Source organism: Artemia sp. Qi Xiang Cuo, chromosome 4 (assembly GCF_049724085.1).
Source record: "Artemia sp. Qi Xiang Cuo chromosome 4, ASM4972408v1, whole genome shotgun sequence".
Classification (NCBI taxonomy): Eukaryota; Metazoa; Arthropoda; class Branchiopoda; order Anostraca; family Artemiidae; genus Artemia; species Artemia sp. Qi Xiang Cuo.
In genome coordinates, this window is record NC_142797.1 from 87,087,742 (window position 1) to 87,113,880 (window position 26,139).

General features: G+C 33.9%; 1 protein-coding gene across 1 annotated transcript in view; it reads left to right on the forward strand.

The window, feature by feature from the left end:
* The window catches only part of LOC148953583 (uncharacterized), a 54,944-nt gene that overhangs the window by 17,454 nt on the left and 11,351 nt on the right, over positions 1-26,139 (forward strand). Inside the window, exons 3-8 of the mRNA XM_089087744.1 lie at positions 717-926; positions 3,355-3,447; positions 9,860-9,944; positions 11,703-11,877; positions 21,182-21,380; positions 24,038-24,164. Of these exons, the coding sequence (XP_088943870.1) occupies positions 717-926; positions 3,355-3,447; positions 9,860-9,944; positions 11,703-11,877; positions 21,182-21,380; positions 24,038-24,164 (889 nt within the window). The remainder of the gene's footprint in view (positions 1-716; positions 927-3,354; positions 3,448-9,859; positions 9,945-11,702; positions 11,878-21,181; positions 21,381-24,037; positions 24,165-26,139) is intronic.

The following is a 26,139-nucleotide window of genomic DNA, read 5'->3' on the forward strand; positions in this document are numbered from 1 at the left end:
AAACAATGCCCAAGAGGGTAACAAGAGCCCAGTGCTTATTGGTACAATATTAATTTATATATTTACTGTTATTGGTTGAGGATGTAATAAAAGTGAACCTTTGTGGCATGAGCTTTGGTTTAGTTCCATGAGTCTACCCATAACAATGATAATAATAACAATAATATTCTTTTTTTAATTACCTCTTGCAAAATTTTATTCTAGTATAAATTCAAATATTTTAAATTATTATGTTTTAATGTTTAGGACTTCTAATCTCAATTAGAGAAAATCCCCCAGAAATTTAAACTTTTAAGAGTTTTTGTGACTTTAAGAGGTACTTTGTAAATATTGAACTATTTACTAATTTAGATGATTGTCCATTCTATACCAATGAATTTTTTTCTGGAACATTTTTTTAGAGCCTTGTATTGCTTCAACTCTCCTGATGTTATTCCAGCATGAATTTAGTTCAGCCTACAAGGACATCAATTGTTGAATATGTAACTTTTTTCGATTCCTTTTAATGAAAAAAAAAATGATATTTTTCCACGGACATACCAAAAAAGGTGTTCTTCAAAATCTAGAGGAAGAAAATAAAAATTTAGGCCAGGGAACATTTGCCCCAGCCCCCAATTAGGGGCCTGCCAGTCTGCCTTTTACATTGCACACTGTCTTTTTATTTGGCTTTTTTAGATAAATTATCTTATATATATATACATTTGTGTTTAATTTAGGTACTACTGGTTTCTCGTTTGGACAGTCTGCAGCTCCAGCTGGCTCCTCTGGACAAAGTCTCTTTGGTGGAACTTCGGCCCCTTTATTTAGCTCAACTAGTACCAATGTTGGAACAGGGACTTCATTTGGTTTAGGAGCTACCCCTGCATCCACTGCTTCTACAGTGCCATCTTTTGGGCTAGGCGGAACTTCTCAACCATCTGGAGTTGGTTAGTTTTCATTACTTGAGCTCCTTAATAGTTGATTTGATATTTAGAACGATACGGCAATAAGTATAATTTTTCCTATACTTTTAGTCTTATTATTAGGCTAAATAACTCGTTTTATGTGCAAGTTTAGCCTATATTGTTTCCCTCAACTTAGTATTTTCTATATAGTATTTTATATTATATTTTATAGTATTTTTTATTTTGCTATGATACTCTGCTAGCTTTACTGATATATATATATTATATATATATATATATATATATATATATATATATATATATATATATATATATATATATATATATATATATATATATATATATATATATATATATATATATATATATATATATATATATATATATATATATATATATATATATATATATATATATATATATATATATATATTGTACTTCGCTTATTTAAGAAAACTCCCTCTCATTAATTCATTAATGAATTTATGTAATATCAATATTACTGATAATACCTTTTTTCTAAATTCTTTTTCTAATCTATCTCGATCACGCTTTGGAATTGTTTTGGCATAAGTAAAATTTGCAAAATAAGGACTAGGCACGGACGTAGCATTTTATCTTGGAAGGGGCATTCTCTTAGGCAGGGGCACAACTTCAAAAGATGAACAAATTATGCAGAAAAATTACACATTGGAGGGAAAATTATATGTAAAACAAAACTATGCTATGGTAGAACTTAAGAATCTTCACTTTTTTCTATTACAATTTACGTCATTTTACTTTTGTGGAAACATTCACTTTAGCCTATGTTTGGTTTAATAATTGTCATTTAAAAAACATAAATGTTTCATTTTGGTTTATTTATTTAATGTAGGGTACGTAGACATATAACACTAACCAAAAAAAGATAATTCCTAACATTCTTGGTTTTTTTTTTTAATAAATATCTAACTATTTTACACTTCTCTAATCTTTTTGTGTATTTATACTGTTTTATATTTCACGAATTTGTCCTTTCGAATATAGTTTTGTTTTATGGTCTTTTCGGGTTGGCTTTTTGTGGTCTATTGTGTATTTATACTGTTTGATATATCTTGAATTTGTCCTTTCAAATATAGTTATGTTTTGTGGTCTGGCTACGCCACTAAAGACAAACTCTAACTTCCTGAAACGCGATTAAGTTTCGGGTAGGCTTTTTGTCGTTAGTTTTTAGGACTAAAATTTTGAACCACCGAATGAGTGATAGTCAACTGTTGCATCAGACTCACGTTTAATACCAACTTATTTAACTAATGTAGCTACCTAAAGTCTTGTAATTTTTATAAATGCTGTAAAAAATTAATGATCATTATTCTTGGAGTAGTATCAGAATTGGGACATCGGTTCTACCGATTGAGTAGAGTAGGAATTAGAATCGGATTCGGGAACAAATTTGGCATCCTTCTATCGCTAGATTTTTTTCAATGATAAATCAAGTTCCAACTTACATTGACTTTATGCGAAAAGTTGGTTTTACTTACTTTTTTGTTGTTTTTATTTAACAAAGCTGAGCTTCAAAATTGATCAAACTTTCTTAGATTTTAGCTTTTCGAATCAGAGTTAAACGAAGTAATGAAGTTTTCCCGTGAGTCAATTTATGAATTTGTAAATTTGAAAGTAAAGTCAGACTTTTTAACATTTTACAAAAAAAAAGTTTTGTAAATAAAATTAAACAGCGGAAAAACTGACAACTAGTAAAAATTGTCTTTTATGGCAGGGAAATCTTCCCTCAATCCCCTGCTAAGCTTACTAAGATATAGTTTAATCACTGCTTCAACAAAAAGTGACAGAAATACAAAGTATAATAAAAGCTATTTTAATCTATTATTGGGATTCTACATTTTCTTTTACTCTTCAATGCTCTTAATAGAATTGGAATTACATTTACTTATATTACACTTAGAGAGTGATTGAGGGGGTGACAGCCTCCTTCAAAACAGGCTATTGTCTCATTTTAAGTTTGAATTTCTGCTTTATTTTTTATTTTCTTTTTTTCTGATTTTAGTATTCTAGTACATTTTAGTTATTTTTGTCCCCCCCCCCTCCCACCGAAGATTTTTGTCCAACTTGCAAAAGCGTATCGAAAATGCATACAAACAACATTTTGATGCGTTTTTTAATTTTTTTTTGTAAACCACCGCACCTGCACCGCCCCCCTCCCACCGAGCCAAAATCCTGGTTGTTCCTCTACAATCCATGGCTGTTTGATGCACAACCAGCTGTTTTTTTTCTTAGGGATTTCCGTTTTTAGATTTTTTTTTTGGGAGGGGGGGGTCTGCCAGCTGTATTTTTGCTAGGGGTTTTGCTCCTTTTTTGTTTACTTTGTTTCATCTTTATTTGATACATAGGCATTTGTGTATTTTAAGGATTTCTGTTTTAAAGATTCATTTTTTTCATATTTTTGTTTCAGGTCTATTTGGCGCACAGCCAGCTGTGTCTGCTCCTACGTCGTCTGTTGGCTCTGCTGGCTTAGGTGGCACAAGTCTAACGCTTTCTGGCCAAGGTACTTTTTATTAAGTATAAGTTTATATAAAGCTTGAGTACAAGTTTATTAAAGTTTAAAATTCGTATGGTATAGGAAATTTTTTTCTTAGCAACAGTTCTTTCTTTTTTTGGGGGGGGGGCAAGAGAAGGCTTTACAAACCAAGAAATGAATACTGTACTCCTTCAGTTAAAAATGTTTATGATAAGCTATTATCAAGTTAAAAGCTATCTAAAAATGTCACATTTTTAGAACCTGAAGCTGGCTTTGCTTTGAACTGGTTTTGGAATAGTATCTCTTTTGTAAGTTAATACAGATTTAACGTTCGAAATGCTTAAGTCTTTGTGCAAAAGGTTTTTTTTTCAAAAAAAAAAAAAATCAGGCTTTAAATACCTGTAGATGATGTAATCCCCCCACCATCTGAAAGGCAAGAATATGCAAAATGCAAATTTTGTAACATTTGGATAAAAAAAGGTATCTCTGGTAAAGATGTTTTCTTGAAGGACTATCCCATCAGACCCATATGCTGAAACAGAACTCTGCCTTCCCACCCCCACCCCCACCCCCTCTACCTCCTTCCCCCTAGAAAAGCCGAAAGTGCATGAAAAAGCAATTCTTTTGCTTTTTCTTGTTGTAAATATTTTAATTGAATCGCGGGAGCTTGGGGAGCCCCTAGTTTTGGTAGTCATGATGTGCGTCGAGCTTTCGACTCTGGTATGCACTCGCATTTGCTACTTTTAGCTCGGGGTTGACGTCTTGATCAGTTTATTGTTACGTGTTTTGGATATTGAAAGCTCCATTTTAAATTTAAGGCACCAGTTGATGGTGGTTTTGTTTTTTCTGAGAGTTTGATTCCTGTGTGAAAAGGGGTTAGGCAAGGTGCTATTACCTCTCCTCCACTTTATAATAATAGTGTCCTTGAGGTGCAAGGACATACGGTCACTAGCTGTATTTATCGGGGACTTGATGTTTCAGTATTGAATTATGCTGATGATGTGTTAAACTTAAGCTGCTCTGTGCCTCCAGTTGAGGAACATTTTAACATCTTAAGTACTGATTATGCTAAAATTGGTCTATTAATTAATGCTAGTAAAATTGTTTTACTAAGGGTGATGATGATGTTTCCTTTGAGGTGAAGTTCGGTCATCAGGTGATTTCTTGTTCCAAATCACTGACATATCTTGGGCTCCATATTGGCCATAATATTAAGTCAACCCGTGATGGCCTGATCGCGAATTTTGCTGAAAGTGCTTGAAAGGCTTATGGTGCTTTAATATTTTGTAGAATACGTTATAACAGTAATATTTGCTCGCGTTTACATAATCCTTGTGTATCCCCTCACTTGCTAGCGCTTTGGCCTTTTTGGATTATTTTTCCAGGTAGTGATAAGAAGCGTATTAGATCCCTCTTCTTGAACGCAGGAATTTTTCCAGGTTTGAAACTAAAAGCTAAAAATGTTTCTTAATTTTTTGAAAGAAGATTCAAAAAACAAAATTTTTCTAAATCAACGGGGTGAATTTTTACTTTTTTGAATTTTAATTTAAAATGTCATAAAAAGCTTTTTTTATTTCTAAGGGACCTTTCCCCCGTAATTGGTACCCCTGAAGACAATAGTGTAGTTAAACATACACATTTAAGATCTTTATTTTAATTGAGCCTTTGAGAATCAAAACTGTTTAAAAAATTGTGGGTGTGCCACCTTGGACACGTAATACTAGAATTTCAGCCAAGCATAATTTGTGTGACCCTTTGATGATTGTTATGAAACGAAATGCTTCATCATTTTGTCATAAGCATAGCCAGTGTCAGCCATAAGCAAAGCCAGCGCCTTTGCATGTAGTGTTTATTTATTCTCTGTTTTAATGGCTTTCTGTTGACTGGTTTGTGTGTCATTCGTATTGGCCTTTTCCTTTCTTTATCTCTCTTTTATTATCTTTTCATATACTCCATTGTGCAACATTTTATGTTTATTTATAATGGGCAGTAAAATTATTTATTTATTTAATATCTTGTGGGGAAATGATATTCTCCTAGCAAAAGAGACTTCCACTTAAAGAGTTTGGGTTTTGAAAGGGCTGAAGGGTTTTCAAATCAAAGTTCTGTATTTAATTCCGGCTTCGATGAGATAAAATCTTTTCGGGTTCGGCTTATCAGTTCTAATGGAATGTGTACTGTTAAACATAGCTATTTTTCAAGTATTTTTGCCTACTATTTTTTTAGTATTTTTCAAGCTATTTTTCAAGTATTATTATGAGGTGTTTCCTCATTTTGTAAAAGTAGTTAAGATATGTGCCAACGTACTTGTCTTGTTGGCTCATTTATGTTGTAATTTGTTTGCCAAAAGTTATCATTGGTATGGTATGTTGGACATGCTGACTAGATATAAACCAGGCATGATATACAAGTTAGACCAACGAGTTATGTTTTATTGTAAGGAGCAAAAGGATTTGTGAAGTTGCTCAGATGAGTTTTATTTACTGTTACAGGAACAAATGGACAGGGTCCCAGGTAGAAATATGGTGTTTTTATTACGAGGTTTTAACGCCCAGGTCGGCGGAAGTAGGGATGGATGGAATCCTAGCCTAGGTAAATCTGGTGTAGGAAAAGAAAACAGTAATGGCTACAGACTGCTCCAATTTTGTAGGTATAATAATCTAGTTATAACCAATATGGTGTTTGGTCATAAAATGGCCCATAAGTTAACGTGGTATTCATGTGATGGTAAAACAGCAACCTCATTGATTATGTTATAGTAAACCAAAGACTGGCAGGATCAATACAAGATACTATGGTATATAGGAGTGCCGTTATTGGTTTTAAAAATAAAGATCACCATCTAGTAGTATTTAGGGTTAATTTAAAGCCGAAATTTCGGAAGGATAACTGTCTCCCGAGAAACGAATGTAAAGAAAGTGGAGAAAGCATTAAAATATGAACCAAGGAGGTGTGAAGTGAAGGCCATGGATAAAATTACAGAGGATCTGGAAGACGCAGCTAGATGGCATAATTGAAAAATATTGTACTGGCATGTTAATGAATTGAGAGGAAGTAGTCAATCCGGACTTGTCCCAGTTAAAAATAAGGACGGGGCCACAATTAGTGATAAAGAAAGAGTTAAAGAGAAATGGCAAAACATTTTGAGAATGTAGTAAACCGAGTTAGAGTAACAGGAAAAGATATAGAGGAAAATGAAAAGTTTATGATACCTTGGATGTGAAGGAAAATTTGTTTTATGATGATGATTTGGTGACACTACTAAAAGGATTAAAACATAATAGTCTCGTCTTTTTTTTTTTTTTTCATTGAGTTTTTATATCTCTGTTTGGTTTTTTCATAGTAAAGCCCCAGGTGCTGATGCTGTGGTAGATGAGTTTCTTAAATATGGTGGCTCTGAGGTTAGAAATAAGTTATTGAAGATTATGAATATGATTTTTCAAAAAAAAAGAAGTACATAGCGATTTACAGAAAACCCTAATTAAACCACTATAAGAAAAGTGATAAGACTGAGTGTGGTAATTATTGAGGCATTAGTCTGGTCTCTGATACTTGTTTCGACTGAGAGATGCTGTAGACAAAGTTATAAGAGAAGAACAGTGCGGTTTTAGAAAGAGTAGAGGATGAGTTGACCAAATTTTCACTCTTGGGTTAATAATTGAGAAGTGCCTGAGTTATCAAACACCTTTGGTTCTCAGTTTTATAGATTATGAGCAAACTTTTGATTCTGTTGATAGAAGAGCTTTAGCGAAGGTCTTATCCTTGTATGGTACACCTGACAAATACATTAAAGTTATTAGTGCTATGTACAAGAATAACGCTGCTGCGTTGAAGGTAGGACATGAGCTAAGCAGCTGGTCTCGCATTAAATCACGAGTTAAGCGGGGTTGTGTTCTATCCCCCTTTGTATGGACTAATTTGATGGACTTTGTCTTAAGGAGCACAGGAAAGGCAATGGGAGGACACTGAATTGAATGGGGAGGAAAATCTCTGCTGGATCTAGATTATGCTGATGATTTAAGCATTCTAGATGAAAGTGTGAGTAAAATGAATGAATTTTTAGAGGTTTTGCGAGTTCAGGGTGCTAGAATATGTCTGAAAATTAATGTTAAGAAGACTAAGTCGCTAAGGCCAGGAATAAGTAAAGATGAAAAGGTGATGTTGGGTAACGAAAAGATTGATCAAGTGGACAGCTTTGCTTACCTTGGTAGTATCATTAGTAAAGACGGTGGGAGCAGTGAAGATGCTAAAAGTAGAATAGCCAAGGCTCAGGGTTTTTTTCGCATTTAAAAAAAAGTTTGGAAGAATAGAAATATAAGTCTGCAAACCAAGATTAGAATATTGGAAGTTGCAGTGATGACAGTGATCAAATATGGTTCTGAAGCATAGGCGCTCCGAAAAGCGGATGAAGATTTGCTAGATGTTTTCTAGAGAAACTGCCAACAGATTTTTCGAGGTACCCGGCTTAATGATCGTATTTCAAACAGTAGACTCTACGAGAAGTGTGGTTCAATCCCACTTTCTAGGGCCATAATGAGGGAAAGGTTGAGATGGCTAGGGCATGTTCTGCGGATGAAGGATGACAGATTGCCGAAGATTGTCCTCTTCGGCCAACCGTCTAGGGCTAAACGAAAAGCAGGTCGTCCGTGGTTGCTATTATGGTAGGATGCCATAAAGAAAGATTTCAGGGAAGTGGGAACTTCCTGGGACGGTGTAAAGAGCGAGGCTTTGAATAGATCGGGATGGAGGAGAAGTTTTTGTTGATGTGTTGGCCTCAGGCGGCTTGGTGCTGCGATTAGCTGTTAGTAGTAGTGTTAGTAAAGGCGTTGAAGGAGTGATAGCCCCTCCCAAACACTGAGCAGTTTCTCTTCTTTATGTGCTTTACGTTATTTTTTTACTTTCATGCGAGAAAAGAACTTTTTTTTTATGTAATATAAAAACAAATGTCTTCAGAAACATCCTGCTTTGAACTTCATAAAGTCTTCTTATATATATTCATATATATATATATATATATATATATATATATATATATATATATATATATATATATATATATATATATATATATATATATATATATATATATATATATATATATATATATATATATATATAATATATATATATATATATATATATATATATATATATATATATATATATATATATATATATATATATATATATATATATATATATATATATATATATATATGTCTTAACTCAAAGTTTGACCCGCCATTATATGATTTCATTTTTTGTATAAATGAGAAAGCAGTGTTGGTTAATGGATAATCTGGGTTGGTTTCTTGACCAACAACTATACTAAAGAGAAGATTATATATATCATTACACATTGTTTTTATTGATAGTTTATTTTCTTGGATGTCCTCCCTGCTGGACAAGTGACTGCTCCTTTAAATCTTGGTTGTGTTTCAGTAAGCATAGATGTGAAAATCAGGATCATTTCTTAGCCTTTTTTAATTTACTCTTGCTTTAGTCCCCAAATTGTAAGCTCTTTTTGTTTGTTCAGTTTCGTCAAATTATTTATGATTCGTTTTTTTTTGTATTATGAGTGAGAAATTTAAATAATTTGAAATTAATATTAATTCACTTAACTAAACATGCACATAAACAACATGCAAGCTGGCTATAAGAAAAAAGCTTGGTCTATTTTCATTTTTTTTTATTGATAGAAGTAAAATGTCACGATGAAATGGCTTTTAATGGCAAGTTATTTGAAAAAAATACTAAAAAATACATTAGAAGGCTTTTTTCATTTTTCTTTTAAAAATTATTTAAGAGGAAGGTAAAATCCTACCACGTACGCATAATTTCCTTCTCTGGGTGGGTGGGGGGCAAAGCTGTCAAAACGGGAAAATTGAATAATCTTATCTGACTTCCAAGGAAATCGGGTTGTTTCAGGGTGTCAAAGTCGCCTAATAGTATATGACTGTCGAAGACCATAGTTTGGTCTATAGAGGATTCATTGTCTCATAAGATTGGCAATCTCATTTTAATTTTGTCATTTTTGTTGAGGGGTCCCAAGTTTGAAATAGGAAAACCAACAACAAAAATGTGTAAAAACAAAAGGATTTTTAAACCAGTGTTTGACCTTATGAAATTGCATTACATATTAAAAAAAAACTTTTTTAATTTCATAAAAATAATGATTTTTGATAAGAAAGTGGTTCTGCATAGTTCGGAGCATTTTTTTTTCTTTTTTTAACTCTGATTGTTCAGTCATACTGCTTTCTCACTCTCACCAGTATTTGCAATATTGTGCAAGAAGCAGTTAGTTGGAAAGTCTAATCAATTACTATTTTATATTTTCACAAACTCTATAAAATTAATTCTTAGTGCAAATAAAGTACTGAAATTGTTGTCTAAACCATTTTATTTTCAATTTGTCTTATTTTTCATCCTTTCTTTCAAGGTGGCAAAGCGAAACAGGATGCTGCTTCAGCTGCTAAAGAAAATAAAGTAGAAAACGAAGTAATGGCAACAGTCGAGAGTTTCCGGTAAGTTTGGCTGTAAAAAAAAGGACAATTTGACGTCCAAAATTTTTTATCTTCCTGAGCAGTCTGAAGGACTTCAGACTGCTTTTAGGAACTGGAACTCTTCACCCTGTTCATATTCTTGACTATACTATATATTTCATTTTACCAACGAGTGCAATGTTCCCTTTTTTATTGCTCTTGACTTGGATAAATGTACCGATTGATGAATCCGAGTACCGTTTGTTCTGTTTATCAATTAGAATCCGATTTCAATCTTCCAGTTGTCATAGTGATATATTACTAAAATATTTGTGACACTGTCTTTTGAAATAAGAAGGAACAGCGGTACAAAAGACTAAAACCCTAGCCAAAAGTTCAACAAATAATTTGGAAAAATTGATTATGCAGCTTAACAAAATTCTAGCTTGTTGTATAATAGAAACCAATTGTCAAAAAACTTTTGTTGAATTTTCTGAGTAAATTTAAAGTAATTAAAACAATATATAACAATAATAGAAATAAATGACGGATATAAACAGGGGCATCAAATGGGGTAAGGGGGTCAATCCAAGACTTTTGCCCCCCCCCCTGGTTTGGTAAACTCGTTTTTTTGGTATTTTACTTTTAAAATGTTTTTTTTTTTGTTGTTTTTTTTTCATTGGAAAAATAAAAAAAACATGCCCCTTAGATCGTTGCCCCTCTCCCTACACTCTCGTGAATTAATGCCTTTGGATATAAACTAGAAAAAAATCTCTCAGTGAAAATTGATTACAAGTTTTTTAGTAGAAGAAAAATCAAAAAGGGAAAGATTTGCTTTCTTCAATAATACCATCATAAACATACCCTTGAATGAATCATCCAGACCTGATTGTCCAGTACGGCTGTCCAGCCAAAGATGGGCAAGGTCTTAATTTGTAAGTACAAATTCTGAGCAAAATAAACATATGGCACCATATTCAATTAGAAAGAATGACAGTATGCTTTAAATCAAGAATTTTTCAATCAGGACTCATCATAAATATGCCCCTTGTGTAGATTTGTCGCGACCTCTTAAGGTTATGATGTAAAATTTTTACATGTATGCAAATATGTGTACAAATGCAAAAACATAAACTTAGAAAAGTAGTATCTGTCGTATCTATAGGTACTATAGTATCCATGAAGTATCTATCAATCAGTAACAGATACTTAGGCTCTGTTAAGGATAGCATATATTAAATACGTAACCTAACCTAGGTACCTTCCCCCCCCCCTAAACCCCAAAAAACCACAGTTCAAATATTGTAAACGCAATGAAACGTAATTGCCAAAGATAATTAGGCTCTACTGATGCGAAATCTTATGTTGCTCAAAATAATTATTTATTTTGAGGGGGCTGTAAGGGGCTTCAGATTTTGCTTTTTGAGATAGGATGGGGCTAAAATAAAATTGTCCCCGATCTACCTAAACGGCTTGCACTACGAGCCCCCATGGCACTTAATATCTATTTATGGTTAAGTAAATAAAAGATTAGTGGGAGGTAAATCAAAAGACATTATGACACCAGGTTATGAAAATAGAGTGTACGCAATATCTCGGAAACGGCTCAAGTTGATCAAGTTGAAAATTTAAGGGAGTGTTGGAAAGCCTTACTTTTTTGGAGGGGGGCACAACACCTAAAGAGTTGCGTTGTGATGTTTTAGGGATACGAAATTGGTTTTATGTAAAACAAAAAAAAATCCCTGTTCTCTAATTTGTATGCATGGTTCTCTTTGGTTCTCTAATTTGGTTCTCTTTTAGGTCGTATGTAAAGAGTCAAAAATCAATGAGAGAGGAAATTGCCCGGGCAAGTGAGAAACCCATAGAGAAGATATCCGAAGAAATCTCAGAAATGATGAAGCTCCTGAGTGCTATTAATTCGGGTATATCTCGAAACATGAACATCACAAATAAGCTCAAATTCGAAGTTGCTAAGGTATGCATTCAGAATTATTTTTTTTGCCCATCTGAATATAGAATTAACCATGCTGGGCTTTTTTAAGCCTTGTAGTATTTTCTCTTTTTATCTCTTTTTTTCTTGTATTTCTATGTATATTTTGTCTGTATGCTTTCATTGTTAAGGAATGGAAATTTAAAAAGGCGTAAATGTTGAGCATACTCTTAATGTATGATGCAAAAAATCTGACTTTTTTTTGTGTCGGAGGTTGAATCATGGTTGCAGCAATAGCTAAAACCTAACAAAAGAACGAACCACAGCCCATAGTAACCATTAATGCAAAAAATCTTTTTTAAAGAACTTAAAAGAAAAAAAATTGCTGTTTTAAACTAATTCAGCAAGGCTAACTATTATTTCGATTAATCTTAATGGTAAAAGTTTGTTGCGAAACAAATTTATCGGAATTTCAAAATATAGCCATTATATGCCTATTTCAGCCATTATATAGTCATTTCGGGCCAAAATATGGCCTGAAAACCCTCGAAAAGGGTATTGGATCGAAATGAAGACTGAACCATTGGAACCTTTATTGTCGAAAATTCAATGCTTGAAAGCTACAGCCTCCCACCGTGAACAGCAATGAAAACCTTCTTTTTTCCTTTTTTTCGCATTGGTAGTACTCATGTGTCCTTTTATCTTTTCCTTTTTTTTCTTCTTCTTCGCCGCTAACGGTGCCCTGTATATATATGAAAGAACTTGCAATCTCTAGCGGAGGCCTCTGGAATGATGAAGTGATTAAGGTTTGAATACCATTCACCAAAATATCGCTTTAAACGTCAATTGGCTGTTGCGTGGCAAAGAATAATCTAGGTACAAAAAGTAAATTTGAGACACTATAACCATAATAATTCTTTTTGTGTCACTACTCCAAGTTTTTATTTTTGTGAAACTTTACAACCTCCATTTGGCGTTTGACAGTAAAATTAACGGCTTTAATAGAAAGGAGTTTCACAAGTGATTATAAGTATTTATCGCAAGTGATAAATATTCAAGCAAATATATTTACAGCGAATATTTGCACACTATAGCATATATGCACAATATACGCTTTTGTGATGATCAGACGAAAATTGTCCTGTCCCCTGTCCTGTGTAAAATTTGATATCCTTCCCTCCTCTCCTCCAACTGTCAATGAAAGTTTCAGCTTTATCCCTTAACCGTCAAAATGAAACTTAGTTGACTCACACAAATTGTCATTTTTGAAATGTAGGAAAAGAACAGGCTAAAGCTTAAAGAAAACACAAAATTCTTTTAATCAAGAAAAAAAACCAAATGAAACAGAATATACAAAAAATACAAATTCAAATTTAAAATGAACAGACGTTTTCACAAATTAATTAAAAAAAAAATTCCGAAAAATAAGTTTTTCAAAGAAAAGTAAAGGCCATTTTAAACTTAACCTCAGGAGATAAAAATACCTATTAAAATTCAAACTCAAAACGACCAGAAGTTACTATTAATGAATAAATGAAACCCAAAACGAACAGAAATTAAATAAACAATCATAGCAAAAAACATACAACAATTAATAATATAAATGAATAAATAGATCTTAAAGCGAGTAACGCTTAGATTGAATATGAAAATCAAGCTTAAAACGAAAACAAATACTTTGCTATTAAAGTATAAATGAAACTTAAAATGAACAGAAATTAAATAAACATTCAATGTGAACAAAACATACAATATATATTAATGTAAATGAATAAATAAATCTTAAAACGAGTGAAACTTAAATTGAATATGCAAATCAAGTTTGAATCCAATAAAAAAACTGCAAACAAGAGTTTGGGTATCGTCTCACTGCAGAAGCCTAAAACCTGCTGCGTCATTGGCGCTTTACTGAAAACAATTCTTTGAAATATTTTCACTTTTGTAACTTTAATAAATCAAAAATTAATTAAGATTTTAGGGAATAAATATCAGCATATGTATATTAAATTGACAATGCACATTTTTTTTCAGTAAACTCATTTGAATTTTCAAACAGTTCGAGGTAACGAACTGTAAGTAAGGAGCGACCCGGCTCAATGGTAACCGAAACTCTAGAAAACGGGTTTTTGATACCAATAGATGTATCGAAAGAATCAGATTTCAATGCTGATTTCAAATATATAACTTTCATCAAGTTTAGTCCTACCCATCAAAAGTTACGCGCCTGAGAAAATTTGGCTGATTTTCGAAAAAAGGGGGAAAGACCCCCTAAAAGTTATAAAACCTTAATGAAAATCACACCATCATATTCAGCGTATCAGAGAACCCCCCTGCAGAGGTTTCAAGCTCATATCTACAAAAATGTGGAATTTTACATTTTTTGCCAGAAGAAAGATCACGGATGCGTGTGTATTTGTTTGTTTATTTTTTTTTTTTTTTTCCAGGGGTGTTAGTATAGACCCAGTGGTCCTATAATATCGTAGGAGGGCTCATTGGAACGGAAATTAAAAGTTATAGTGCCCTTTTTAAGTGACCAAAAAAAATTGAGGGCAACAAGGCCCCCACCCACGCTCAATTTTTTCCCAAAGTCACCCGATCAAAATTTTGAGATAGCCATTTTGTTCAGCATGGTCGAAAATATGATAAAAATGTCTTTTAGGATGACTTGATCCCCCAAAGTCCCCAGGGGGAGGGCTGAAAGTTATGAAATTTACTCAATGTTAACATATAGTATTGGTTATTGGGAAGTATACAGACTTTTTAAGAGGAGATTTTTTCTGTTAGGTGTGGGAATGAGAGTGTCGGGGGCTATATGGAAGGATCTTTACATGAAGGAAGTTTTCATGGGGGAAGGGAAATTGCCATGAAGGGGGCGCCGGACTTGTCAGCATTATTTATTGGTTATTGGGAAGTATACAACCATTTTCAGGAAGGATTTTTTCTGGGGGGGGGGGGTCAAGAGGCGGGGTTTAATCTGGAGAATATTTACTTGGATGATTTTTCTTTGGAGTAAGGGACATTTATATGTAGGGGGCGCCGGATTTCCAAGCATTATTTAAGAAACGATAAGAAGTTAAATAAAAAAAACAAGTTTTTTCAACTGAAATGTAAGAAGGAATATTAGAAGGAACTTAAAACGAACAGAAATTATAACGTATGTGAGGGGGCTCTCCCCCAAGTCAATACCTCGCTCTTTACGCTACAGTTTTTTTTAGTGCTTTCAAAAGAGCTATCTATTCTAATTAAACGACCTTTGTGATTCAGGGTTTTGTGAATCAAATTTTTTTTTAACTTTTAACGTAAAGAGTGTGGTATTGACTAAGGGGTGAACCCCTTCATATAAGTAATAACATACGTAATAAAAAAACAATAAAAAAACAAGCGATACGGCTCAATAGTAATCGAAACTTTTAAAAACACAATTTTGATGTCAATAAATGTATCAAAAGAATGTGTTTATAATGCTGATTATAAATATATAAATTTTATTAAGTTTAGTATTACTCATCAAATTCTACGAGCCTGAGAAAATTTACTCGATTTTTTAAAGAGTGGGGAAACATCCCCTACAAGTGAAAGAATTTTAATGAAAATCACACCGTCAGATTCCGCGTATCAGAAAACCCTATTACATAGTTTTCAAGCTCATATTGCAACTTTGTATTTTTTGCCAGAAGAAAAATATACGAATATAGAAGTTAGTTACGTAAGTTAATTTGTAAAGACATCCATTTAGCAAAAGAAAAGTAAAATTTTTATGCAAATAAAAGCTGCATTAACTAAAAAACGATCAGAAATTAAATAAAAAAAACAAGTTTTTTAAACTGAAAGTAAGGAGCGACATTAAAACTTAAAACGAACAGAAATTATTCCGTATATGAAAGGGGCTGTCCCCTCCTCAACGCCTCGCTCTTTACGCTAAAGTTTGACTCTGTCTCACAACTTTATTTTTTAAAACAATAAAAAACTTTAGCGTAAAGAGCGAGGCGTTGAGGAGGGGACAGCCCCATTCATATACGGAATAATTTCTGTTCGTTTTAAGTTTTAATGTCGCTCCTTACTTTCAGTTTAAAAAACTTGTTTTTTTTATTTAATTTTTCAGTAAAGTACAAATTATATTCTGGCTTTTAGAAAGCATAGGGGTTTTGAACCCTACTCACATTAATTTATGCTCGTTACTCTAATATTTATTTTAATTTTTGTTCGTTTTGGGTTTCATTTATTTATTGATACTGATTAGGGGTAGTTGTATGCTTGGTAGATTATATGATAGTCCGGACGTCAGGTGTCGAAAATGTGAACCATACGACGACGGAATGGGGCTGCTCTGAGAATTAGCCTACCCTCCACCCCCTAAATTGACCATGCGGATTCAAAAATACCAATGGCACTTGCTTGCGGGTGGTGGAACACTCCGAAATTGGACACTTTATTATATTTTGGTGTTTCATGCAAGAAAATACGTGTTCCACAAAGTTTGAGGTGCAGTTTTCCGCTCAAATAAAAATACCTAGAAGCCATAGAATGTTTTCATAACAAACTAACACGATTAGTTAAAAAAAAATGGCAAAACTTTATGAGTCTTGAACAGTCTTGGAAAGTATAAACAAAATCAAATTGAATATTAGATATATAATGATATTAATTGTAGAAAGATCAATCAGTTCAAGTTTTTTTTCACTGTAATTTTTATTTTCATTTTCAATGCTGTAAGAACTGGAAAATAATAAATTTGTAATATACGAGTAATTCGTTTTCAGTGAAGCACCAATGACGCAGAAGGCTTTAGGTTTTTACTGTTAAAGAAGGGGGCAGTATCCAAATTTTGCTTGTACTGGAACTATATTTGTCTTGACCAATCTTGAAAAGAACTAATAAATTAAACTGAATATTTGATGCATAATGATATTAATTGCTAAAAGCTCATCAGTTCAAAATTTTACTGTAATTTTAATATTTATTTTCAATATTAAGTACAAAAGAAAACATTTGTAATATAATTCGTTTTCAGTAAAGCGCCAATGACGCAGTCGGTTTTAGGCTTCTGCAGTAAGACGATATCCAAACTCTTGTTTGTAGTTATTTCTATTCGATTCAAACTTGATTTGCATATTCAATTTAAGTTTCACTCGTTTTAAGATTTATTTATTCATTTACAATAATATATATTGTATGTTTTGTTCACATTGATTGTTTATTTAATTTCTGTTCGTTTTAAGTTTCATTTATACTTTAATAGCAAAATATTTGTTTTCGTTTTAAGCTAGATTTTCATATTCAATCTAAGCATTACTCGTTTTAAGATCTATTTATTCATTTATATTATTACTTGTAGTATGTTTTTTTGCAGTGATTGTTTATTTAATTTCTGTTCGTTTTGGGTTTCATTTATTCATTAATAGTAATTTCTGGTCGTTTTGAGTTTGAATTTTAACAGGTATTTGTATCTCCTGAGGTTAAGTTTAAAATGGCCTTTACTTTTCTTTGAAAAACTTATTTTTCGGAAAGTTTCTTTTTAATTAATTTCTGTTCGTTTTTGATTGCAAAAAGTTTCAAGTATTTTTTGCATGGGGGGGGGTGCTTACTGTCCGGTTATTCTTGACTTTAAAAAACGGATCTAGAACTTTCAATTTAAATCGAATGAGGCTTTTATCAAAGTCTACGATTACCTCTTTGATAAAAACCTTATATATGAACAATAGACAGCTTGCATAACTTGTGGACAGCGATTGACAACAATGAATGGATTGATAAAATAGCTCCAATAAGGGGGTTTAGACCATTTCACTTGCTGGCACAAAGAGATCACGGCTGTTTGGAATTGACCTTAATAGGAATTTGTGTGCCAAAGCAATTTTGCATCTATCACAGAGTATTTATTTTAGCCTTATAATTGAATAATTATTATTCATTCCCAATGTTTTCTTCCCATAAAACTCATTTTACCATAACTTATAATTTCCCCTTTATAAGTTATGCTTCAGGGCATATCTTACAATACCTACCCCTGGGCCCGGGTGGGCTGTGTCGACACCGGAGTTTTTGTTATCAGAACTTTAAACTATTTTAAAAAAATGTCTATCTCAAAATTTTTATCTGATGCATTGAGGGCGTGGAGGAGGGAGAGGGGCTAGTTGCCCTTCAATCTCTTTTGACTCTCAAAAAGTGAACAAGAACTTTCAATTTCCAATCAAACGAGCCCTCTTTAAAGTTTATACGAGCATCCTTCCATAAGAAATAATATGAAGGATTCGGAGAATCCTTAAATTACAATCCTTGCCCTGAGGGATTTGGGGGAGTTGTAATACTCAAAGACCTAATTTCCAGAACTTAAAACTACGTTTAATAAAATGGCTGTGTTAAAATTTTTATTGGATGTGTGGGGAAAAGGTGGGCGTGAGAGGGGGGTTAGTTGCCCTCAAATCACTTTCGACTATTACATAGGGCACTAGCCCTCGGAATTTCCAATCGAATGAGCCTTTTTTGAAGTTTCTACGACACAGCCTTCTATAAAAACCTTACATGCCCCCAGGGCATAACTTAAAACCCTTGCCCTGAGGTTTGTGGGGGATTCTCCTCCTCAAAAACATATTTTCTATCTGGAAATCAACTACGCTGAACAAACTGGCTATCTCAAAATTTTGATTGGTTGTGTATGCGGAAATAATGGGCCTGGGGGGGGGCTAGTTGCCCTCAAATCACTTTCGACTATTAAAAAGGGCACTAGCCCTTTGAATTTCCAATTGAATTTAACTGTTTTGAAGTTTCTACGACAACGCCTTCTATAAAAACCTTATATGCCCCCAGGGCATAACTTAAAACTCTTGCCGAGGGTTGTGGGGGAGTGCCCTCCTCAAAAATATATTTTCTATCTGGAAATCAGCTATACTGAAAAAAATGGCTATCTCAACAGTGTGATTGGATGTGTTTGGGGAAATTAGGGGCGTAGGGGGGGGCTAGCTGCCCTCCAATCACTTTCGACTATTAAAAAGGGCACTAGCCCTTTTAATTTCCAATTGAATGTAACTGTTTTGAAGTTTTTACGACAACACCTTCTATAAAAACCTTATATGCCCCCAGGGCATATCTTAAAACCCTTGCCCTGAAGGTTCTGGGGGAGTGTCCTCCTCAAAAACATATTTTCTATCTGGAAATCAGCTACACTGAACAAAATGGCTATCTCAAAATTTTGATTGGATGTGTTTGGGGAAATGATGGGCGGGGGGGGGGGGGGCTAGTTGCCCTCCAATCACTTTCGACTATTAAAAATGGCAGTATCTCTTTAATTTCCAATCTAATGAACTTGTTTTGAAGTTTTTACGACAACACTTGATATAAAAACCTTATATAGCCCAAGTGCAGAACTTAAAAACCTTGCCCGGAGTGTTTTGTGGGATTGCACTATTAAAAAATATATTATAAATCCGCAAATCAACTACGCTGAAAAAAATGGCTATCTGAAAATTTTGATTGGATGTGTTTTGGGAAATGATGGGCGTGGGGGGGGGGGAGGGGGCTAGTTACACTCCAATCACTTTCGACTATTGAAAAAGGCACTAGCCCTTTAATTTCCAGTCGAATGAGCATGTTTTGAAGTTTCTACGACAACGCCTTCTATAAAAAACCTTATATGCCCCCTGGGCATAACTTAAAACCCTTGCCCTGAGGGTTGTTGGAGAGTATTCTCCTTAAAAATATATTTTATATCTGGGAATCAAATACGCTGAACAAAATAGCTATCGTACAATTTTGATTGGATGTGTATTGGTGAGTGATGGGCGTGGAAGGGGGCTAGTTGCCCTCCAAACATTTTGGACTATGAAAAAGGGCAATAGCCCTTTAATTTCCAATCGAATGAGCCTGATATGAATTTTCTAAGACAACGCCTTCTATAAAAACCTTATTTGTCCCCAGGGCATAACTCAAAGCTCTTGCTCTAAGGGTTGTGGGGAATTATCCTCCTCAAAAAAATATTTTCTGTCTGGAAATCAACTACGCTGAACAAAATGGCTCTCTCAAAATTTTTATTTGATGTGTTTGGGGAAATGAGGGGCGTGGGGGGGAGGGGGATAGTTACACTCCAATCACTTTTGACTATTAAAAAGGGCACTAGCTCTTTAATTTCCAATCGAATGAGCCTGTTTTGAAGTTTCTACGACAACGCCTTGTATAAAAACCTTATATGCCCCCAGGGCATAACTTAAAACCCTTGCCGAGGGTTGTGAGGGGGTATCCTCCTCAAAAATATATTTTCCATCTGGAAATCAACTATGCTGTATAAAATGAATATCTCCAAATTTTTATTGGATATTTGGGGAAGAATGATCGGCGTGGGGGGGGGGAGGGGGGCTAGTTACACACAAATTCATGTTGAAACTTAAAAAGGGGAATACCTCTTCAATTTAAAAATGAATGAGCCTGTGTTGAAGCTTCTACAACATCGTCTTCTACAAAAACCTTATATACCTCCCGAGCATAACTTAAAACCCTTGTCCGGAGGGTTGTGGGGGGGGGTATCCTCCTCAAAAATATATTTTCTATCTGGAAATCAACTACGCTGAATAAATTGGCTATATCAAAATTTTGTTTGGATGGGTTGGGGGTAAGGAGGGGCGTGGGGGGAGGGGCTAGTTGCCCTCTAATCAATTTCGACTATTAAAAAGGGCACTAGAACTCTCGATTTTCAATTAAATGAGCCCCCTTTGAAGTTTCTACGACGACCCCTTCCATATGAAGTGCCTCTGGGGAAAAAAAATAAATAAATAATAATAAAACATTGGAGCCGTATGGCCTTTACTATAGGCAACGCTACAGCGTTGCCTCTGATAGCTGGTGTGGCTGTCCCCCTGAAACCCCCAAAGGTTTGTCATTTACAATTCTATCCACGCTTAAGTATTTTAAATATACTGCTGCACAGTTTATACAGATGCGGTGCATTAGAGTACAATGTTTTCTACTCCAGAAGGGCTTACTTTTTTTTTTTTTTTTTTTTTTTTTTTTTTGCATAAGAGCCATGCAATAATGGGCAAATGCTTCTTTGATTTAGTCTACGGATATGCATATTTTATATATTATGCATATTTTATATATTTTATTTGTTTTTAATTTTGTTGAGTCATTGATTCCATTAACTCCATTGGGGTCAAGCCTTTTTCCTCTTTTTATTGACACGGGCGTTTTTATTTAAGAACGCAAACTAATTCCGGGTGTAGGAATGTATTTGGAGGCGAGGGGGGCATAAGGTCGAACCTAGTCAGGAATAGGTGAATGACACGGAATTCATAAAAAAAAATATTGGAGACGTTATAAAAAGTATTGATTGAAGAACCGTTTTCACTTCTCTTTTTAGGAGCTGCAAAACGTAGAGATGGCCCAGCGAACGCAAGATACCCCCCAAGGACTACAAATGGAGAACACTGTACCAATGGACTTCTTTTTTAATTTAGTAGAAGGTTTTGAGAGGAAAATACATGCTTTTCGACAGCAAATTGAAGAAGCTTCCAGAAATATGCAGACACTCCATCAAATGGGATCTATGTCAGCTAAAGGTTTTTCCCCCTTTTTTGGTTTTGTGGAGCTAAAACCACATTTTTCTATGAATGGTTTGAAACATAGTTCAGGTTTTTTTCTTTTTAAAGGAAAAAGTATTCTTTTATTTTCTTTTTAAAGGAAAAAGGTTCTTTTTCTTATCATTTTTTATTTCTCTTTCTTCATTCTTTTTTATTCTTTTATTTCTTCCTTTTATCTATTTGTCTTTTCTTTTTTTCATACCTTTCTCTATTCCAACTGTTTTGCTTTATGTTTATCATTTTTTATTATTAATGACAGAAATAAATAGCCACTTTTCAGTTTTTAGGGAATTTCTTTTAAATGTGACATTATCCCTGTGCTTCATCTGAGATTCAATTTACAGAAAGTTCTTGCGTAAAAATGGAAAAGTGTGTACTTTTGTCTTCTTTTTTTTAGTTTTCTTGATAGTAAAAACATTTTTTTCTCATTAAAAATATCTTTCTGGGGAAGGTATTCTATTAATTTATAAACAGTTTTAAAATGAGATAAACTCCTTTAGCCCAGAAATCAGTTTTCTCTGTTTAGGAACTAGACAAAGTATTGTAATTTTTCCCCACTAGCCAATTCAACCTTATTATACAGGTGTGGCTCTCCCTGAGATTTATTCCGCGGATAATTTAGGCAACTGTGGTCCAAAAATGCGTCTTTTATTATGCTATGACCTTTTCATAAAAATCCTCTTGTAGCCCCTTTCGAACAGGGCTATCAACTGCTGACGTGCAAAAAGAGTGCAAGTCAAAAAATTTGCATGCGCGCGGCTGCTGCTGCTTGCGCATCACCTCTGAGGTATAAAAGAGTGCATTTCAAACAGAAAGTGTGCAAGTTGGTAACCCTATTCATTGGGTTAATTATAGTTCTGACGAAATTGCTAACTACTGACGTTCAAAGTGAATAAAAACTAACACCCATAAAGAGTGATTTTCAACTCTTCCGCATCACCTCTAAGTTAAAAAGGAGTGCATTTTACACAAAAAGTGTGCAAGTTGGCAACCCTGCTTTCAACCCCTTTAACTGTCGGACCTGTATGTACTTTGTTTTAAATTTAGTAGATTTAAAAATGAAATTTAAAAACGAGTCTTTTGTGGTCTAAATCAGTAACGAAACAGAGCTCTCTGAACAAAAGAAGAGATTGACTGAAACATAAAATGCGCAAAGGCAACCATGTATTAGATGAGGCCGTTGCGCTTTCCAGCTCACCGCTAAGTTCACTAGTATATAGTATATCTTTTTCTTAAAATCCAAAAAGACAGAAACACATGTAAAATGCTTATGTTAACTTATGATGAATCCCCTTTTTCTTCATCTCCCTTTTGAATCTTAGTTATTTTAAATGGGTAGTGAATTTATTCTAGTAAGCTAAGGGAGGCTTTATCCTCTAGATATTACGAAACTTCCGAATATGCCTTTTGAAATTTACATAACCGAATATGAATACATGAACTTACATATTCCCGAGTTTTTGTTCTGTAAATTCTTCTAAAACTGTTTAAAAATTTAATTTTCTCGTCTTACTTTCAATTGGCATAACCGCTAAACTATTTAATCTATTCCTGATTCATTGTTGATATCAGATAGTTTCTCATTGGTTTTAGGCCAGAAAATGATCTCTCTCTAGAAGCAACGCTTACTGGAATTGTTAAAAATATTTCACAATTTCAAAAAAAAATTGTTCATTTTGAGGGCTGCGCGTGACGCCAATGGGCCTAATCATTCCAATCGCCCTTTATATGGTCCTGGGGGGGGGGGGTGGTTGAGAGTGCTTTCTAATCTAGGCAATTTTTGTTACCTTTCAATTTTTAATTGCTCTCTCCTATTACTTTTAATTGCTCTCTGCTATTAATTTGAAGTTTCATTAGCTAGATTGTTTTCCCTGGTTTCTGCAGCAGTGCAGATTTTTTCACCGCTTCACTATCTCCTGCACTTCCTACACTATAGAAAAAAAAGCTTATAACGTTCACTAGGTATAAATTTGGAAAATTTTCCCCGGATGTGTGGGAGGGGAGTTGGTCTTTGAAAAAAAAGCCCCAAAACTAGGCGAATTATCTGGAAAATATAATACATTCCTGGAAGAGACATTTTTAGAGTATTTTTTTAGCAATCTTTGGATTTTTAGAGCAGAGGTGTGGACCCAGTGTGTATCTCCTGACATGGGAAAAATCTGGCCCTGGAAGTGTTGCAGATTAAAAATATAATCAGAGAATGTCTCTTCTATTTTAGAGTTAGAATTTAAATATTTAATACTTGTAACAGTTGTTTTGAAAGGGGAGGGGTGGACCCTACCCCATGCGTACTTATATGCAGAGAAATATGAGTCTAGAACTGTTCTGATATAAAAACATCGGTCTTTGTATTTTAGAGTGAAATTTAAATTTTCAGTTATAGGGACTGTTGTTTTAAGAGAGGAGCTGTGGATCCAGAGCTCCCTCCCTCCTGCTTACTTAAATGCAGCAAGAGGTGAACTGTTTTAAAGTTTAAAGTAAAACTGTTGTAGAACCGTTCTAAGCTTAAAAACATCAGTAAAGAATATCAGCTCTATTTGAAGTTAAGTTTAAACATTTAATGCTAGTTACTGTTGTTTAACCATGAGTTTGTTAACTGTCCTATATTTCAACGTCTGGAAAATTGTCCCATTTAGACTTGATTGATGCCGTAAAGAAACTTCATGAATCATTTGTAACTATGGCAAGTCGGCTGTATCATGTCCATCGAGAGATTCAAGCATTACGTGACGGCATGCTTGGTCAGCAAAGGGTCACCCTAAGGTAAATTGTAATTACATTTATTATATTCAAATCAAAATCTAGTTAAAATTAAGAAAACATGTTTGGCCAGCAAAAGATTAGATTAATTTAACTTATATTTACATCCTTAAACTGCTTAAAAAGTTTTAGTGTTATAAGTCACACTATTTGAGGATTTTTCTCTTATTTCTTGCGTTCAATCCTTGAGTATCCTTGTCCTGTGTAGTATGTATGGTATGTGGTTTTCTGAGCTATAGTTTTAGAGCAATAGAACTAAACATCAGTACATAGCCAGCTGGGGAAAGTGCTTTTTGGACAACCAGTAGGCCTATAGGCTATTTTTGCACATTGAAATTCCCTTGGCTAAAAAAATATAAATAGGCTATAAATGTTGAGCTGATTATTTGAAAGTTCTGCCTCTTCTTCTGAAGAGAACTATGGCACTTATTTAGTAGCTGGTAAACAGGTGAGAAGAACCACATCAAAATCTCAAAGCTGCTATATGAAAAACAGGTTTTTACTGCCTAGTGAGGTATTGGTCACTCTGGGACAAATATTTAAACTTTAGTTTTTTGGGGTTGAAGAGGCAAAAAAGCTACCTAGGTTAGGTTAGGTTTTGCAGTCTATTTTTTTAGGGTTTTTTTTTATGCATTAGGGCTGAATAGCGACTGAAATGTGAAAAGTCGTCTTTGTCAATTTTAAAAACTTAAAAAAGGGGGGTCAAACCCAGTTTGAACCTTAGCCGTTGTCTTCCTCCTTCTGCTTCAGTAAGATCTCCAGTTTAACCTCAACCCCAATACAACCCTAGTAAAATTCTCCATAGAGAAATATAGAGGAATCTTTTCCTACACAAAATTGATAAGTTAAATTTGTGAATTTTTAAATTAAAAGTCTTATTTGAAGTCTACTTAAATTGTCACTTTTACCGGTTTTTAAGGAGTTTGCTCTTTTGGCTCTTAATCGTAATGAAATTAGTAATTTATTTAATGTCAAAAATCTGTAACTGTTTTAAGTAAGAACCGCATTATCAGAACTGTTGTGCATGTTGGAATTAAAGCATATCATATATGACATTTTATGGCGATACGAGGCCTTAAAAATAATTTTATGAGCTTCAGCATTGGCTGACCGTCTCGAAGACAAAGGGTCTATTGTCAAATTCCCCCAGGATCTAGGTCTAGCTATTATGAAAGCTGTCGGGACTTTGTGGTTTGACTGTGAAATTTGCTGAGAAGACGATGAATTTTTATTTTTCCAAGAGTTTTCTAAAGTAGGTGGTTACATATGGGACTCTGAAAGTGGCAAAATTACTAAAATGATTATTTTTTAGCTGATTTTTAGCGTCAGTTTGCAAGAACATTTTTAGGGGCTGCCCTTTCCTGAATTATTAAGAAGAAATTTCTGCTCTGTTAAATGGAAAAAATCAGATTTTTGATGGTGAAAGTTTCATTAAATCTGAACATCTCTCTCTGGCACAAAAAAAGGGAAGTTAAAATTGTCTTTCTTATATTCCTGGAAAGTAAATGTCGGCTTTTAGTTTTCTGAAGTTTATTCGGATCTCTTATACAAGCTTTACTAGTTATGGTAAGACGGTTCAATGATTTCTAAACTGTTACCCACGGAAACTAAAAAAGTGTGTAATGGACGAGATAAGTGTGATTCTTTGAGGTTTCTTATCACCTTAACCGTGACATGCAGTAACAGTGCATATATTAATGTCAAATATTAAATCAAAATGCCAGATATTATGTGTCAAATAATGGCATATATAAAATATCGTAAAATGTCATCAATATTATATATCAAATCGAAACTATCAAATAGGTTGTAATGGTTGTTGATACATGGCATCAGATCTAATGTTTTGACTATAACATACAGTTACAGTAAATTTATAAAATAGTAATACAGTCGACTCACGCTAACAGTTTGACCTATAAAAATAACGGGCTATAGAGGTAAACCAAGTTACATAAACCAAGTAAACCAAACCAGT